The sequence below is a fragment of the Mus caroli genome, unplaced genomic scaffold (genome assembly GCF_978045245.1).
Source record: "Mus caroli unplaced genomic scaffold, Mus_caroli_1 scaffold_17, whole genome shotgun sequence".
Classification (NCBI taxonomy): domain Eukaryota; kingdom Metazoa; phylum Chordata; class Mammalia; order Rodentia; family Muridae; genus Mus; species Mus caroli.
The window spans coordinates 89,552,587-89,570,808 of NW_028227272.1; the positions used below are offsets into that span (position 1 = coordinate 89,552,587).

Here is an 18,222-nt window from a genome sequence, read left to right on the forward strand (position 1 = left end):
CCAATGCGCAAACATGTATAGACTGTGGCCATTCCACAGTGACGCGGGGCATGTTGGACCCCAGGCTACGCATACCTTTGAAACCATTACCCGTGCTTCTCTAGTCTAGGCAGCTCCTCCAGGAAAACCCAAGTTCTGTGGGCTCTAGCTTGTGTCCTGACTCTGATACTTTCTGTTGTCCATGTGACCAAATGATTTCGAAAGAGAACGGTGACTCCTTACAAACCACCAGTATCCTGGCTCAGACCTGTCCTTTTAAAATTTGGTTGCATTAAAGAGAGGGCCCCCAGTCTTTTAGTATGTTGGAGACAGAACCCAGTATTCTTCATTAAAGGTACTTATTTTCCCAACTCAATCCCAGGATTCAGTGCTGAGACAGAGATGAAGAGACTAATAGACCCTGCTGAGGGAACCACCCGCTAAGTGGTAAATACAGTGTGTTTTAAACTAGTGACAAACCCAAGGGCTGAACTGACTCTTTGATCTTTAAAAGGCTCATAAACAGGGCAGTGCACTTCAGCCTGTATTTATGTATTCAAGTATTGGGAGGAAATCCAAGCAGAGTCTTGGGCTGCAGGAGTTGGCAGTTTAGACAGACGAAGGGCAATTACATGGCCTTTTTACACATGAGGCAGCCTTTCTTTTCCTCCTGTAAACCAATGAGCTAGCAGCTCGGGAGGCTTCTTTTTATGTGACACTTGAACCAATCATTGTACAGATGTAAGATATTTGCGAAGAGAAAGACAGTTGCAACCAAAAGAAAGAATGCTTTTGTTTCCGAGTTACATCTGTGGTCAGAGTCATTCCTGCCCGCTCTGATGAAGGGCTCTGACTACTCCATGCCTCAGTGCCACCCACATACACACATACACATCCCCCTCCCCCACTTTTGCACTGAGATCATGGACCACATCTGGACAGTGAATTTATGAATAGCTTGCCTATCTCATGGAGCAACCAGAGCAGGGGTGCCATAAGGGCTTTGGGGATGGCTGTTGTTAGAGGTAGTTACAGGGGTTAAGAGATAGAGACAACTCATATCTGGGAGTAGCCTCATGCTGGTGTGTTATCTCCTTCTAATTTAAAATGATCAAGTCCTTAAGAAGAAATACACTGTACATTGTGTGTAAGAGTCCCAGGAACCTCCGTAGTAATGCCGGCAGCAGCCATGCTGCCTTTTACCTGATTGCCATGGTGGCTTCCGGTGTGTGTCAGTCACATGACTGGTTGGCTTCTGAGATTCCAAAGGAATTGTGGACAGCAGTGAGCTCAACTGATCAAAAGTACACCTTGATCCGTTATCACTTCACTTAAACCACAGTCTGTGAATTATGATAAAATAAAGGTGTGAATATTCATCATCTAAGCTAATAGAAGATATAGCCTGCCTGGCGTGGTGGCACATGCCTTTAATCCCAGCACTCGGAAGGCAGAGGCAGGCGGATTTTTGAGTTCGAGGTCAGCCTGGTCTACAAAGTGAGTTCCAGGACAGCCAGGGCTACACAGAGAAACCCTGTCTCAAAAAAACTAAAAAAAAAAAAAAAAAAAAAAAAGATATATTCTAGAATCTGCAGTGAATCCTTGTCCCATAAAATATAACCAAACATATTAATTAATTTCCTGTCATTATCACAAAGTACGAGAGACTAGGTATTTTATGGGAAAAAGAAAGAAAGCTAAAAGCTGGAAATCTCAGATGGGTGTTCTCATCAGTTGGTCTTTGCTGAGGGAGCCGGGATGTGCCAGTCCACTGCAGACAGCACGTGATTAGAAGAGATCAGAGGCTGAGCCAGGAGCCAGGATGAGCCCAGGGAAGGGCCAGGGTTGTTCTTTTATCAACTTTCTCATGAGAGTTCATGAAGGTCCCATGAGAGAGAGGCGCACTATTTCCCAAGGCAGCACTCCCAATAGCTTACTTACTTGCTTACCTCCCTCTAACGAACACAGTCCCGATCCTCCCCACATTCCGGGGAAGGCACTTCAGACCTAGAACCGTTTAGAGGGTACTCTGCACTCCGACAACTCTGTAATCACTGAACAGTCTTAATCAGGACCTCAATTTTATGTCAACAGCCACAGATACAGTATCTGGGTGTGTTTGGCTTGGAGTTTCCTATAGATGAAATTATACTCTAGGTATCCACAGTGGTCAGCCATTTTCATCCACATACTCTCTACCATGAGAATGCAACAATGTATTTATCCAGTCTTCAGGTGCAGACCCCTGAGTCTCCAGCTGTTAGGAGCATCTGAGCCTATCTTCTGGTGCTCATGATGAGATACTATGAGATTTTATTCCCTAGTGGTGGGAATGCTTGGACTTTGGACAAAAATGTGTTCATCTTTTTAGAAGTGGTGATACATTGTGTCCCACGATGGTTATATAAATTTATATTCCCAGCTGCGGTGCCAGAGCTCATTCCTGGTCCTGTCCATGTTTTGTATTGTGTCTCTTTTCAGTTTCAGTTTATTATTTGTGGCAGATGGCTACATAAACCTTCAAACTTAATGACGGGTTTCTGTTGCTGTTTGCATGCGAAGATTCCCAGACATGTATTGAATAGTTGGAGAGAAAGATAACAAATGACAAATAAGAATGGTACCTTGGGGGAACTAGGGCCAGTTCCCTGAGGAATTCAGGCCATTACACACCTCTGGGAGGAGAAGGGGGTGGGCAGGCATCAGGGCACCACCACATGGGTGATTCTGGAGATAGTCTAGTGCTTCCCCACAACCAACCTGCCTTCTGTTGCACATGGTAGTACTAGAACATCTGGCAAAACTTGTAGGATGCTGGAAGGAATAAAATCCAAGAGAGACCACTTCTTCCACTAGTCAAATTTTCATGGACATGACTCATGTGTGGGCCGGTTAGGGTTAGGGCTCTCTCTAGTGATGGGGAGCCTCCTGTATATGAGGGATGTTTAGTAGCTGAAGCAAGCCATTGGCCATTCAGAGTTTGGAGGAGAGCTCCACAGACGCTGTGCAGGGCTCTGTCTAACGCAATGCCATCTTCATTCCTTGGGATGTGGTGTTCTTGACCTAACCATCACCTCTGCATTTTAGGGAGGAGGATCAGGAGAGGGGTAAGAGATAAAGAATAAAGCATGCACAGAGGCACACATTTAGGAGAATTCCTGGTAGCTGCCACACCCTGCTGCTCAGATAACATTAGCCAGAAACTTGTCCTTGGGAGCAATAAGTCAGAGGGAGGCTGGGACGTTTGTACTTCCTTCTACGCAGCCATGTGTCTGTCCATGGGGAGGCTGTTTACTGAGGTAAATAGATACGTATGATTGGCAGCTGTGCCTTCTCTGAAGTTCATTAACGGAAGAAAGGTGCTTATGTTTTTGCAGCACAAATCCTATTGCTCTGCATGTTGTAACAGGAAAGCCATTCTCTCCAACAATCAAGGCACTTAGAGAAACCCTTCCTCCATTCTTGACAGCTAGTGTAGGGAGGAGGTGGTGCTCACCGGCAGGCCTCGGCTGAGGGTCAGCTTACCCAGGAAATAAGGCCAAAGGAAGAGAGCATCTCTCACCTGTTAATGTGGAAAGTCAGAGTTCAGCCTTGATGTGGCTCTGCAAAGAGTCAGCCCTAGGTCTCTGGAGGGCTTCTCATCATTGGGTCTGGAGGAACTAGCAAAGATCATTCAGTTCTGTCTCCCCCTCTCCCTGGACCACTAGCCTGGGGCTACAAGATAAACTTGTCTTTCTCCAGACTTCCGTCTTAAGTAATGGCCACTTCATCCTTGGGTTGCTCAACTGCTAAAGTTTTTTCCTTAATCCATCAGCAGATCATCTCTACTTTCCAAGTGAGTTCAAAGTCTTCTTACCTGCTGTACCGCAGTAGTTCTCAGCAGGTTGAGAAAAACTGGAACCGCCCCAGCAACCCAGCTGTGTCCTAGCAACAGAGTCACTTCCTTTGCTCATGATTCTTTCCTCCAGGACAACAGGTTGATCGTTTTCACCCAGATGCCTTGCAGACTCACCAGGGGGTGGGTTAGCCCATCCCATTCTTTTCACTCAAAGCATCAAAACCCCATAGGAAAGTTCTCTAGGATGGCTTTGCAATGGCTGGGACTAGTCTCCTGTTTCAGCTCCATCCATCTCCAGGCAAGCTCCTGTGTTGTGCCCTTGGCAGTTGTTGTTTCTTTTGCCTGGAATAACTCATTCGCTCTCATCACGAGGAGAGAAGCACTTCCCTGGATCCCATCACCCCATCCCATCCCATCCCAGTGCATCCCATCCCAGTGCATCCCATCCCAGTGCATCCCATCCCATCCCATCCCAGTGCATCCCATCCCAGTGCATCCCATCCCAGTGCATCCCATCCCATCCCATCCCATCCCATCCCAGTGCATCCCATCCCAGTGCATCCCATTTCCGTTCCTTTTCATATCACTGACGAATTCACAGGGGGTTGAATCATAAAAAGACATTCTCAAGTTGGGACTTTAGGTTCCTCTGAATATGACCTCATTTGGAGATGAAGTCTTTGTAGATAAATGGAATCAGGACATAGTCACACTTGCAATGTGTCTGGTCCAATGACTGGTGTCTGTATAAGAGCGAAGACATGGGAACACGGAGACTCACTGGGGACGTTGTGTCACTGCAGGAGGCAGGGATGGGACAAGGCCTCAGGGCAAGTGCTTGTCCTTTGTGCTATTACAAAAAAATACTGTGTAATTTATAAACAACAACAACAACAAAATACTGTGTAATTTATAAAGAACAGGAAGTTGTTTTCTCATAGTTCTAGAGAGCAGAAAGCCTAGGGTCATGGAACTGGCTGTCCTGGTGCCTGGTGAGACCCCCTAGAGAGGCTCTGCCTCTCTGCTTTCTAGATGGCACTTTATTGCTGTGTCCCCTGGAGGGGAGAGACACTGTTTGTGATAAGAAAGTGATAGAAGGGGGGAGGCTTGGTACCAGTCCCTTTCAAACATCTTCATGAGATTCCCCGGATCCTATTAATCAGCTCGCCATCCTCTGACAAACTTACTTCCCCAAAGTCACACCTTGTAGCATGATCAGAGGGCAGCTTCAGCCCCCAGCAGCAAGGAACACAGCTGTGGGAAGTGAGAAGAAACAAGGCTCCAAATAGTTCTCCCCCAAAGTCTGCAGAAAGAACAACTTGACTGATACCTTGAGTTAGGCGTTTCATCTTGACCAATAACTGTCTGTCCTTTGAAGCCATCTGGAGATGCACAGATTCATCTGGCATGGGACACACTGCTCATCAGTCTGTCTGCCTCGTCATTAGGAGAGCAAGAATGTCCACAACCATACTTCTTCCTGTGACTTGCGTGGTTCTGGGTAGACAGTCAATACTACACAATACTTCCTGGAAAGTCAAATAAAAGTTTATTCTGCTGGGGCTGATATGGAGGGCTCTCCTTCCCCCTGAACGCAGACATTTTCTGCTCTATCCTCTGTCTTGTCCATTCACAATGGGTGACTGTCCCCTTGGTACCAAAGAAGCACCTTGCTCAGCTGTATCTTTCCAGGCTGCGGACAGACCAGAGCCTCCCTAGGGTCTCTTGCTGAGTCCCTCACTTCAGAGATGTGGTCCCTGTCCCTGGAACTAGGACTTGGGGAGGTTGAATATTACTCTAGCACAATATCTGGGACTTACTCCTGCTGGAATACCCCTTCCCAGATACAGAACATAGGAGAGCTGTGGTTAGTACATCAGCGACGTGCTCACGGCGCGTGGGTATTTCTAACACCACAGGCAATGTACAAAGAACCTTCTGTGCTTCCCTGCAGCCTCAAAACAAACAAAGTTTTCCCACTTTCCGCTTTTGCAGCTTTGTGAGAGGCACAAAGACATTTTGTAATTCACCCAAAGGTCCCGAGGGAGCCTGCGGTAGATCCACGGTTTGATAGGGTTCAGTGTCTCTTGCTCTCTGATGGCCACAGATAGCAATCCTTTAGGGCAATGCAGAAGGAATCTGCAGGGTGTGGTCCAATGAATCGGTAAGAAGCAAGACAGTGTGGAGACCGTTCCCTTTTTCTCTTTCGAACGCATCTTAGGACTCTCGTTTCCCTTTGACAGCTTTATCCTGTGAATTGCATTTAGCTTAGTAAACCTGGTCTTCTGCTTGCACTCCCGGGATCCCTGACTGACAGGGAGAGGTCCTGGGTGACAAACGCAAGCCACACAGGTTAAGTGCCTCTGATTCAGTGGGTGGATTCCCTGAGCCCTGGAATTGGGCGTGTTGACATCACACCCCTTCCCATGGAACTCTTCGTTGGGAAATGATGCAGGTGACAAACAGAATACTTATGTGCTTGCTTCAACTAAATGGCACGTACTGTGCTCCTTCTGCAGAGTCATAGAAGGTGACACTCACAGAACTCATATGAGACCAGAGTCTCTGGGACCTTGCTGTGGCCTTTGTTAGCTGCTGAAGGACAGCCCCACCACTGCCTTCATCTTCTCCTGCTCTTCTGATTGTCTGCCTGTCTCTTGGTCCATATTTCTGTCCTTTTACCTTTTCTTCCAATAGGGTTGGGTTAGATGGCCACCCTCGAGTGCCAGAATTGCACCTTTACCAAATCAACAGCAACCTCATGTCTCAGTCACAGGCTGAGGTGCTGGGAATTAGAGCATCAATGTCATGGCTTAAAAGAGAACACAGTTCAACCCACCATGGTGACTTAGCTACTTTCTCTTTAAACGAGCCCAAGCAAGACCATGTTTGTGTATCTGTGGTTGATCATGCTGCCTTAGACTGTGGCTGAGGTAGCAGCTGAAGCCAGAATGCAATGTGAGGCCCTGGTAGGGACTTGAGCAAAGCCTGGGCTTTGGCAGGAATATAAATCCGAAATTCATAATTTTAACCTGGTAAACTCAATGTCTCAGATGACCTTGGTGGTCCTAGTCTAGGGGCTCTGAGCAGCTGAACAAAGGGCATGTGTGTGTGTGTGTGTGTGTGTGTGTGTGTGCACGTGTGTGTGTGTATGTGTGTTGCGCACAGTTCTGAGAATTGTCTCTTTATTGCCCTTTGGATACAATTCTCACCCCCCCACCCCGGTCTTGTTTAAAAATAATTTTTAATACAATATATGCTGATTGTGGTGTCTCCTCCCCCAACTCCTCCCAGATTCTTCCCTCCTTCTTATGACAGGGTCTCACTTTGTAATCCTGGCTGGTCTGGAACTCACAATGTAGTCTAGGCTGGCCTCAGACTTGCAAAGATCTGCCTGCTTCTGCCTCCCAGGTGCTGGGGCACTGATACAATTGTTCTGACCTTGGCTGGTTCTAATATTTTCTCATTTCCACATGTCCCCACACCTGCACATGGAAAGAGCGTCATGCCATCTCCCTGGACCCCCAACTCCTAGGAGATGCTGCCACTTCCTCATTAGCTCAAGCCCAAGCCCCATCCAGATCACAGGCCGGCATAATGAGTCCTATCTGTCCGTTGAAAGCAAATGGCACTTATTAAAATCTTTCCCAACGTCCTCAGGTTGAGTTTTACAAGTATTTAAAAATGTTTTCCATGCCTAATTACTGCCCCACCTGCTATACTCTGACGGTTCGTTTACCTGGCCGGGAAACTGCCAGCAGTCTAATTTGTGGCTCTCATGCAGAATAGAAATGCAGGGCCTCTTATTAAAAAGTTATTAATAATTTCAAGATGGCAACAGAAGAATAGCCAGGCAAATTCGGGACTCTCTTAACAGTCCAGTCCCTGCAGATGGCCTTGTCTACCTGCCTCGTAGGCCGAGATGAGCCCCCTCACTTCCTGGATCCCTGCCATGCAACGGATGTTGACTGAAGAGATGAAATCAGCAGGAGAGCAGGTCTGATGAAGGTCGGCCATTTTGTGAGTGAGACCTTGCAGTTTAATAGAGCCCTCTTTGCCAGTCGCCACGGTGAGGGGAGACCACGGTGGCACGCAGTTATTTGTCATAACAAATAATGACACTTGTGTGCATGTAAGACTTTTCATCTTCGAAACGTTTCCAAAACATTAATTAATCCTTACAAAAATGCCAATGAAATCGAAACCTAAAGGAGAAGGTGAGATGTGCGGAGTTTAATTACCAATACTAAAATCCGGCTCGCAGACCACACTCATACCAGGAGAGCAGACAGACTCCATGTGCTTTCACTCCAGAGAAAAATGTGGGAGGGCCGGGGGTGCCCTATGTCTAATACAACAGTGAAGGGAGAAGGCTGTCTGTCTCCTGAGGAACATTGCTGTGTGGCTAGCAGGTCACCATGGCAGACAGACAGTAGAGATCAGTTCCCAGTGCTCCAGAGAGCAGGGAGAGTTGTCTGTTCCCGATGGAGCAGAGAGAAGTCTTCACCCAAGGGGCCTGTCCTCACTCTGTCCCCTCTGAGCAGGGGAGCCTGTGGGTTCAGGCTTTCCTGGTGCACTCTGAGTTCTGTCTTCTGAAGGGAAGGGCACTCAGGTCCCCAGAGCATAGAGGAAGGGCTCTGCGTGTGTGTGTGTGTGTGTGTGTGTGTGTGTGTGTGTGTGTGTCTAGGAAGGGCAGGTCTCTAACACCAGTCTAGTTTGAAGACCATACACACAATGTGAAAACAGAAGCCCCCAGGCTAGGTTCATGCCCATTGCAAGCCATTGTTCTCTCTGACTTGGCCTCCTCAGCTAGTCCTGCCGAAGCCCCAGGCAGTGATGTCCTGGGCTACCTCCTTCTAAACCCCTCCTCACTCTAATACCTGATGCTCTCTGCAGTCATCCAGAAGACTAGTTAAGGCCAGTCACCATCTCCCACCACCCAGTGGGAGATGGGCCAGAAGCTTTCCAGAGTGGTGTGTGGCAGGAGGGTGACGAGAGTCGCATAGAATCAAGACTATAATGCTAGTAACAGTTTGGACAGGGAGGAAAGAATTAGTCTTAGAAGTTTCTCAATCACCACCAAAGCCTACCTCCTCTATTTACATAAACAAACATGTACAATGGGACTGGCTTCAGGTGGACACATATATTTTCCACTTCATGTCTACGAATTCCATTTTTTCCTTTTTATAGAGGTGTGTCCGTCCATGTATATGTGTGCACATGTGTGCATGTGTGTAGGTGTTTTGTGTGTGTGTGCATGTGCGTGGACTAAAGGACAACCTTGGTTGTTGCTTTATAGGTTTCTTCTACTTCTTGTTTTGCTTGAGACAGAGTCTCTCACTAACCTGGAACTTGCCAAATATACTGGGCCCCAGGGACCTGCCCCAGGGACCTGCCCATTTCTGTCTCTCCCGTGCTGGGCTTACAAGCACACAGAATCACATGGGCTTCTGATGCAGACTCTAGGAGCTGAGCTCAGGCCCTCCTGTCAGGAGTACTTCGCTGACTGAGATCTCTTTAGCCCTTCTTGTGTTTTAAAGAAGAATTATAACGCACCTCCAAACCCCCTCATAGCTAAAGAACCTTCTGACCCCTGGGGTGCCTGGCCTTCCTTCCCAGGCCCTTAGCCTCAGCAGCCAGGGCTTATTAGAAGTTCTTCTGGGAAGGACTCAGCCTCGAAATTGAAGTGCTTCGTGGAAGAATCTACATGCTGTGTTACAATGCTCCTGGCACCCATCTCAGAACAGACAGACGAAATCGATCTGACAGGGCATAGGTGCTTGTCAAATTGTTTATTTGCCATTCACATGGGTTTGAATATTGGAGTTACAGAAAAGACCATAGTACAAAGGAAAGAAGACATCAGTAGCTTAGGGCTGCCCTGCCCTGGCTCTGCATGGCCCCCAGGAGAGGGGAGCTGCCTCACCGACTGTGTGCAGTGGGCAGGTGCAGTGCCGTGAGTACCCGCTGGCCTGGGCTACTGAGAAGCGTTCTGGGACATTCTCTCTTATCTATGTGCTTTAAGACCTGAGCCTGACAGTGCCCCTTAGGAGGTGTTCTTAATGTTAGTACCAGGAAGGAAAAGGCCCGGGCACTGATTTTGGGATTCCTCACGACCACATCTAACACTTGCCACATGTGTGGGCAGTAGCTGGAGGCTGGAGAACTGCATTTTCTGAGGTGTTTTTTCCCCCCAATACATGTGGTTTACTGCTATTTCAATTTGGAAGTTTTTTGTTTTTCGTTTTTCCATTGATCTTTTTACATCCAGAGTAATAGAAATATCCAACAGTTCATTTGAAGATTGATTTTTTTTGCACATTCATTTCTCCTAGAACATAAGGTGAACTTAAAAAAAAAAACCATTGGAACCATGCTTGTTTATTATGTTTATAAAAGTGAGTAAGAAGCAGCTTGGTTTTTTTTTTTTAAATCTAAAATAAACAAGTGAAGAGAAGCATTTTTCTTCTACAATATTTAGCGAACATAAGAAAAAGTCCTTAGAAACACACACAAAATGTGAAAAAAGTTATTACAGGCATTAACAATATTTTATAATGAAGCATGAAATCTATTTACATACATAAATACAATTGAGTTTGTGGATACAACTCTTCTGAGGAAAAAAAAGAAAAAAAACAGACAAATGATCAGCTTTGGCTATACTGACCCGGCTGAAAGAGGGAAGGCATTTCCGACAAACAGCGAACGGACCAACAGCCAAACCCACCGAATAAAGGTATACTGTAGAGTAAACAAAACAGTCCTTTGTTCAAATAAGGAAAAAAATATATTCTGAGATTGCTGTCAAACTATTTATTTTCATGTATGATAGACCCTCAACATCTCATGCCTTCTCCTACAAACAAAATGAGAAGAACCAAAAAAAAAAAAAAAACAAAAACAAAAACAAAAAAAAACCAAAACAAAAAACCCATCAAAACCAAAAAACCCCTAAGACCGAATGTCCCTGGGGGAAAGTTATTTCAAGAAAGAAATCTGCAGTCCTCAGTTGAGGCCTTTCGAGAGAAACGTATGGAAGAAAAGAGGCAGAAGGAGAGACAGCCTTTGCAGTCCCAGCGTGCGTTTGTCTGCACAGGACGTTTGGGCAGCAGCACAGCTGCTCAGCCACGGGTTGTGATCCTCAGAGTTTCTGCTGCAGTATCTGGGCAGAAAGCAGACTGAAAATGGCTGGTAACGCCTCGTTCTCTTGGGAAAAAAACCCGTGAGCAAGAGAATGGCTGACACACCCTGTTCTTTAATAAACGGAGAAGAACTAGACTTTCTGTGTTCTGGACACTTGGTATGGGGCAGAGGATGTGTGTGTGTGTGTGTGTGTGTGTGTGTGTGTGTGTGTGTGTGTGTTTGGAGGAGGGAAAAGAAAAGTGAGAAGGGCTATTGGGAGGATATAGATGGTGAGAAAACCAGAAGGAATGGAAAGTGTGTTAAAATTATAAATAGGGGCTTGAATAAGCAGTAGGAGTGGCTCATCCCATTTTTCTTTCTCTGGACCAGTATTCCCAACAGCTCCATTATCTCAGAATTGGCTTATGGGTCTTCCTTGAAGACAGTGAATGAGGAGACCCCTTGAAGCACCCGAAGGCAATGAACACAGTTTCTCAGGTAGAGAAATACCTGCCCCGTGGAATCTATCTCCAAGACTACATGTGCCTGATGGATTTTTTTTCTCTGAGACTAAATACTGCCTATGTTGATGAAAGTTTAGGAAGCACTAAATGGCTCTAACACAGTGATAAGCCTTCTTGATGCATGGTGCCCAGGGCAAAAGTTCAATGTGTGAGATTATCTGCTTCTTCTCTAAGGGCTAGAGTATCTTCAGATATCAAAATTAATATGAAAAAATAGAAATCTCTTTCCTTCGTCTTTCCCTACCGTTTTCTCAGGCCAGATACGGCAGCCTATGGTAAGAGGAACATCTAATGTTGGAGAAACAAACTCCTTTTGAGAAATTAAATTTTTAAAAATTTTTCTGACAACACAGCTGTCGAAGTGTTCTGTGGAATAACTGAGTGGAGACCGGATGGAGGAGGAAGGTATGGCTGATATGAAAATCTATTCTGAGTTTCTCTGAATCCTGCTAGCGCTCTTCTCCAGACAAGAACAACCTGGTATCACAGGTTACCAAAGTGCTGCTGCTCTATGTAAGACAAAGAATCAATATATAGATATAGATATAGATAACTCAAAAAACAAGCTGTATTTTTTTTTAAATAAGTCCAGCTGTTTTTGCTGCCTGCAGCCAAAGATCTAATCTGAATGCTTAGATTTATAAAATAATATTAATAATAATAAAAAAATCAAACACTGTGCTGAAGTCCTGCTTTCAAACGCTCTTCGGAGTTGACCTGACATCACTTCAACTAATTTAAGAGGTACATCAAAAAACAAAACAACAAAAAATCCAAACAACCAGATCATTTTGAGCACATGTATGTCAGAACCAGCGGTTAGGCTTCATATGTTGTAGAACAACTGGATTTTAACCAAGTCCTCCACTATAACAATAGTACCATTACATTTACAGTGACACGATGCACATCTGAACCGTAGCCATGGCAGACTGCAGAGACAGGGATCTATCACACTGATGCACCCCAAAGGTCAGGGGCTCGGCCTGGTGGGAGAAGATGCTGGTGAAGGGGCAGCTTCTGAGGAGCATCCTGCACAGGTGGGCGTGGCATCTGCCTCCCTTGACTGATTCCACTAAGACTGGGAGAGGGAAACCAGATCCTTCAGACTTTTGGGGTACACTCTCTTAAAACTCAGCCTTTAGGCCTCAAAGGCACCTGGTCTTACATCTTCTATTTGGATCTTTGGGGTACAGCCTCAAGTTTTGGTTTTCATCAATGAATGGGTACTATTAATGGAAGGCAATTTAAAAATCACATTCAGTGGTTTGGGTCTATGTAAATACTATGTAAGTAACCCCCTGACCAACAGCTTACTTGGTTGAGCTCTGTGATAAAGCATGCCAGAATGAGGAGGCCTTGGGGCAAGTATATCTCCAGGCCAAAATGAAATCCTCTTCAGAGCAAATCCTTGGCACCTCTCTGAACCCTTTCAGGACAGAGTTTCGCCTCTCTTTTTGTAGGGAAGGAGCCAGGTATGAGATTATTTGTTGAGCCTAGCAGAAAATTTTGTACTTCTGACCTTGGAGTGACCCTCAGTGTCTACAGTCCAATTAAAAACATTGCTGCGTTACCTACCAACTTGTTTGAATAACATAAAGGGAGTTTAATGTAAACAATATTTCTAGTTAACCAAGCGATCTCCTTTTTTTCCCAGACATCTTCAACGCAATAATATTTAACTTTGGCTATTATAAAGAAAAATGTAGTACTTGATATCTTTCTTAATATAAGTACATTTAAATAATTAAAAAAGTATCAACACATATGTAAATGTTCAAACATCAGATACATAAATATCTAGGGATTTCTTTGTGGAAATACAGTAGTTAAAAAATGACCCAAAGCTGTAGCTGTCTCTTCAAAAATAAAAACAAAAACAAAAACCAAACACAAATAAAACCCCCAGCTACATGAAAGTCTAAAAGTTAAATAAACCTTACAGAGAAGGGAATTTTATTTCTTTGAGTTGGTCAAAGGAAGAAAAAAGCAAGCTCAAATCTATACACACTTAAAAATAAACGACCACCCAGATGCAAACAGGCATTTTTGCAATCGATAAGGTGCGGAAAAGAAAACTCCGAAATAAGAAATAGATGCCAAACAGGATGGGCTGCGTTTTCCCCACCCCGAACCGAAAACATTCCACACTCTTTGGAATAAACAACGTGGTTAAAAAGTGAAGTCAAGGGTATAAAATCTTTCTTTTATTCACAGCATTGCTAAATCAGAAGCATTCACAGTTTCCCTCCGGGATTCTTCCTGTTGGCCTCCAAGGGCCCTCCTGGCGGGGTCTGTGCATGGACGGCGGGCCCAGTCCCTCTATGGCGATGGCGCTCAGCTCAGTAGGGCCGCCACACGGCCTCCTCCAGGCGCGCGGGGGGCATGTTGGTGGGCGAGTTGCTATGGCTGCCCTCGGTCTCCACCACGTCGCTCTGGCTGGGGAGGCTGGGGTTGAGCAGCGCGGCGCCGGTGGATGCGTTGGTGCAGGGCGGCAGGATGCGCGGGGGCGATCGCTCGCCGCCCACCATGGAGAACTGGTAGGAGCCGGCCGAGGCGCCGTAGTATAGATGGTAGGAGGGCGAGCCTGTCTGGAAGGGCCCGGCCTGCGCCTGCGAGGAGCCGGGGTAGGGCGGCGGCAGGTAGGTGTGGTAGCGAGAGGCCGAGCTCATGGCTGACATGCCGATGCCGATGCCCGACGTGACGGGCGGCGAGTAGGTGAAGGCGCCTGGGTAGTGCATGCGCGGGTCGGAGATGGACGGCAGCGTAGGAAACTGGCGTGGGTCGCCGAAGGCGGTCAGATCCGGAGCGGCTGTGGGCGGGCGGAGGAAGAGAAGGCGTGAGTGTGTGGTCAGGGAGGCTTCCTAGACTGCCTGAGTGCTGCGGCTCAGGACACACAGGATTGCCCAGGGTGCCCCTGCCCACGGTGGTGGGTGGGTGGGGCACAGCGAGTGCTCCTGCCCACGGAGGGGGGACCACAGAGAGTGCCTCTGCCCGTGGAGGGGGCGACACAGAGAGTGCTCCCACCTAGGACACAGGAATGCCCAGACTGGCCCTGCTCATGGGGGGGGGTGCATAGAGAGTACCCCTGCCCCAAATACTGGACTACCCAGAATACCCCTGCCCATGGAGGGGGGCCACAGAGAGTGACCCTGCCCACGGGGAGGGGAGCACAGCAAGTGCTCCTGCCCTAAGACACAGGACTACCCAGAGTGCTCCTGCCCATGGGCGGGGGGCACATCATGTGATCCTGCCCAAACACACAGGACTACCCAGAGTGTTTCTGCCCATGGAGAGGAGGACCACGGAGAGTGCCTTTGCTCATGGAGGGGGCTACACAGAGAGTGCTCCCACACAACACACTGCCCCTGCCTGTGGAAGGGGGGACCACAAAAATTGCTCCCACCCAGGACACAGGACTGCTCAGAGTGTCCCAGACCACCAAGACTGTTTCCAACCAGGTCACACAAGATTGCACAGAATGACTATGGTGGGGGGTGGCACAGGGAGTGCTCCTACTCAGGACACAGAAGAGTGCCCAGACTGGCCCTGACCATGGAGGAGGGAGCACGGAGAGTGCACCCACCGAACACACTGGACTGCCCACAGTTCCCTGCCCAGGGAGGAGGGGACCACTGAGAATATTCCTGCCTGAGATGTACACTTACCTAGAAGTCAACAGGACAGATAACTACCCAAGATACTGTCACTTAAGAAGATGAGATTCTATGCAGAGGGCTGCTGCCAGGGAATGGGGGGGGGTGGCAGGGACTATCTAGCAAGAAGTGGGCTTCCCCCAGCATGTTTGCCATGACAGATGTCAAACAGTGTGACACAGAGCGATGGCAGACGCGTTGCAGGGAGTGGTGGGCGGCATGTGGTATGTATCCTGACACGCCATAGTATATGTACCATATAGGTACCTGTCACACACACTGTAGTGTAATGTAACATTTCCAATACACATAAATGTTAGATCCCAGGTTGGCAAACTGTAGCTCATTGGCTAAGTCTGGCTGGGGAGAAGTTTTATGTGTCCTAGGAATTAAGAATGGATTTTACATTTTCAAATGGTTGTAAGACTTGTACTCTGTTGCAACATAGCCTTAACCTATAGCACAGGGTGGCACCTGTGTGCACTTTCATGGGCGCTAAGTAGCTCCTATTGCTGTTGAGTGACCAGGACAACAGAGTGTCCAAAGCTGAACAACTTCTCTTTACTGGGGGAGAAAAAGGCCTATCCTCTAATGAAAGCATCAATACTGACTGGTATATTGCTAATATAATCAGGACATTGGCATAACAATATTAATACAACAGTATACAATGGCATAACATTAAAATAACTGAGGTAATGCATCCACTGATATGTTGATAGTAGAATATTATATGTTAAGTATGTTATAATAACAATATTATGTCATTGCACTTAGTAGCCAGGTTGGATAATAGAAAACTGTCATTTTTGTAGACTCTGATCCCTTGAAAGTTGGCTAATTTCCCATTATTAGGTGCAGTGCGGCGTGTTGTGGTAGGGATGGCGTGAATGTCGGTGATTGACACATCACTTGCCTCTGTCTCTGCCTTCTGACTTTTTCCCATCTATAGTAACCTTAGACATTTGACTTCTTGTCTCGTCTTTATCTAAGACCTGCGTCACTGTTTTCTTCTTAAAGGTAATTTTACTTTGTGTGGTTATGAGCCTGTGTGTGTGCAGTGCCCCCAGAGGCTAGAAGTGGATGCCAATATCCCACAGAGCAGTGCATGCTCTAAACCACTGAGTCATGGCTCCAGCTGCTGTGTCACTAGCTTCTAACACAAATGGATAGCAAAACTTGTTTTGTCCGGAAATGACAGACTTTCTTTACAAGATTCATTTTGAATTTACAGTTCTACAGACTGCCCTTGCTTCACCGGCTCCCTCTGCACTTGGCACGTGTGCATGCTGCCTTTGAGGCAGACCAGGGGACAGGAGGGACAGGAGGGTTCCCTTGCCAAAAGTGCCACTGCTGGCATCTTTGGGCTGTATTATGTCTAGCGGGTGTTTGGAGACTGACAACTGTTTGGTGGCATCTTCCTTCTTTACCCACAAGATGCCTCTAGTGGCCTCTCCGTCGACCCCCTGCCGGCTACTTCGACATCCAAAAGAATCTTCAGACATTACCAGATAACCTGAGAGTGGTTAGGAAGGGATGCACATCCGCCCACCAGCTGAGTTAGGACGGTGTTTCCGGTAGCTTGTGTCTGTCAGTCAGAGCAAGGGCAGGCTGGGTCTATACTGTTTGCACCAGCACGGCTCAGCAGTAGCAACAACACAGGGCAGAGGCACGAACTAAGTGTTCAAAATGTTAAATTCTCAAATTAAGGTACAGAGTTGAGCCTGCTAGAGAGAAACTTGAGGGGACCGAAAAGCTTCCTTTGAAAGGAAAGCTACCCGGGTGGATTAATCTGTTTTTTGGAAGGCATGGGCTGTGATCAACTTCTTTCTGTTCCAAGCCTATTATTTCAGCACGGAGAGCTAGGGCTTGTGTTCTTGTTTCTCCCTCTCCCCCTCCACCCCCTCTCAATAATCTTTTATTGCTCTAACACGATTTTACAAAAGGAACTCTTGTGTACATTTGGGCTGAATGTGAGAGAAATAGACTCCTCATCAGAGAGGTAATTAGAGTTTATAGGAGCAGCCCAAGTCTGCAGCAAATCCCTCTACTAATGAGGAGACCAGGAGTCTGACTTTCAAACAAACACTCCTGTTAATCTTTTCAAAGCAAGTCAGACATGTGGGCAGGGAAAGGCTGTAAACCAACAGTGGCTCTGGTGCTGCCCTGGTAGGCTGCCCTCTAGCTTCTCCTCCAGCCAGCAGGCCACACCTCATTCCTCAGGGTTCATCTCGCACCCTCACCGGGGACCTCTATGAGCAAACTCTGTGTCACTTGTTTTGCTTACAGAGAGCCATGACATGCTTGAGAGTTAACAGGAAGCTCTACTCCATTTTTTTTTCCAGTTAGATTTATACAGTCTAGGGAGAAGCTGAGGCAGGAGGGAGAGCATTAGGCACACACACAATCAGCCTGTTGTCATCTGATGCAATACACTGGACACAAACAAATGACTCTGCCCATTATCCCTCTTGCTTCATTTGTCCTGAGACAAAAAGGTGAATCCACTGGAAAAAAAAAATGAAGGAGAGGTCACCACGTTTCAGAGCCGTGTCTGAACATGCTCTGCCAGTCTGTCCCAGTTCTTACATGGTAATGTGGTAATGGTACCACGTTACCGGAATCCCGAGTGAGTCCGTGATTTGTCATGGGCATAAGCGCAGGAGTAATGTTACAGTCTCAGCTGCTGGGGGCAGAGTATGTGGAAGATCTGAGATAGTGTGGCGTCTTTCTACGGGAGGTCAGGTTCTCTCTCCCTCCTCCCCCTCCTCCCTCCATCCCTCCCTGTATCGCTTTGCATACACTCTGTAATAAAAAAGACATGGGCCTTTTAGATATGTTCAAATTCAAGTGCTCTATTCAAATACTTGTTCTCATTTACAGCTATTTTATTTTTAGTTAGGGGTGTGTGTGTGTGTGTGTGTGTGTGTGTGCTTGCAGACACTGGAGGAAGGAGAGAGATGCCCTTGAGCTGGAGTTATGGGCAGCTGTGAGCCAGCTAATGTGGGGGGGGGGCTGGGAAGAGCAGCAAAGGTTCCTAACCACTGAGCTACCTCACCAGCTCCCCATGTTTTCATTTTTAAATCCGGTCTAACCT

The 18,222-nt window shown here is 46.9% G+C and overlaps 1 protein-coding gene across 2 annotated transcripts in view; it reads right to left on the reverse strand.

Moving 5' to 3' along the window:
• Positions 1-9,608: 9,608 nt before the first annotated feature.
• The window catches only part of Runx1 (RUNX family transcription factor 1), a 224,038-nt gene continuing 215,424 nt past the window's right edge, over positions 9,609-18,222 (reverse strand). For both annotated transcript variants that reach the window (XM_021184937.2, XM_021184936.3), the window contains one exon: positions 9,609-14,281. In XM_021184937.2, the coding sequence (XP_021040596.1) occupies positions 13,812-14,281 (470 nt within the window). In that variant the 3' untranslated portion in view covers positions 9,609-13,811. The remainder of the gene's footprint in view (positions 14,282-18,222) is intronic.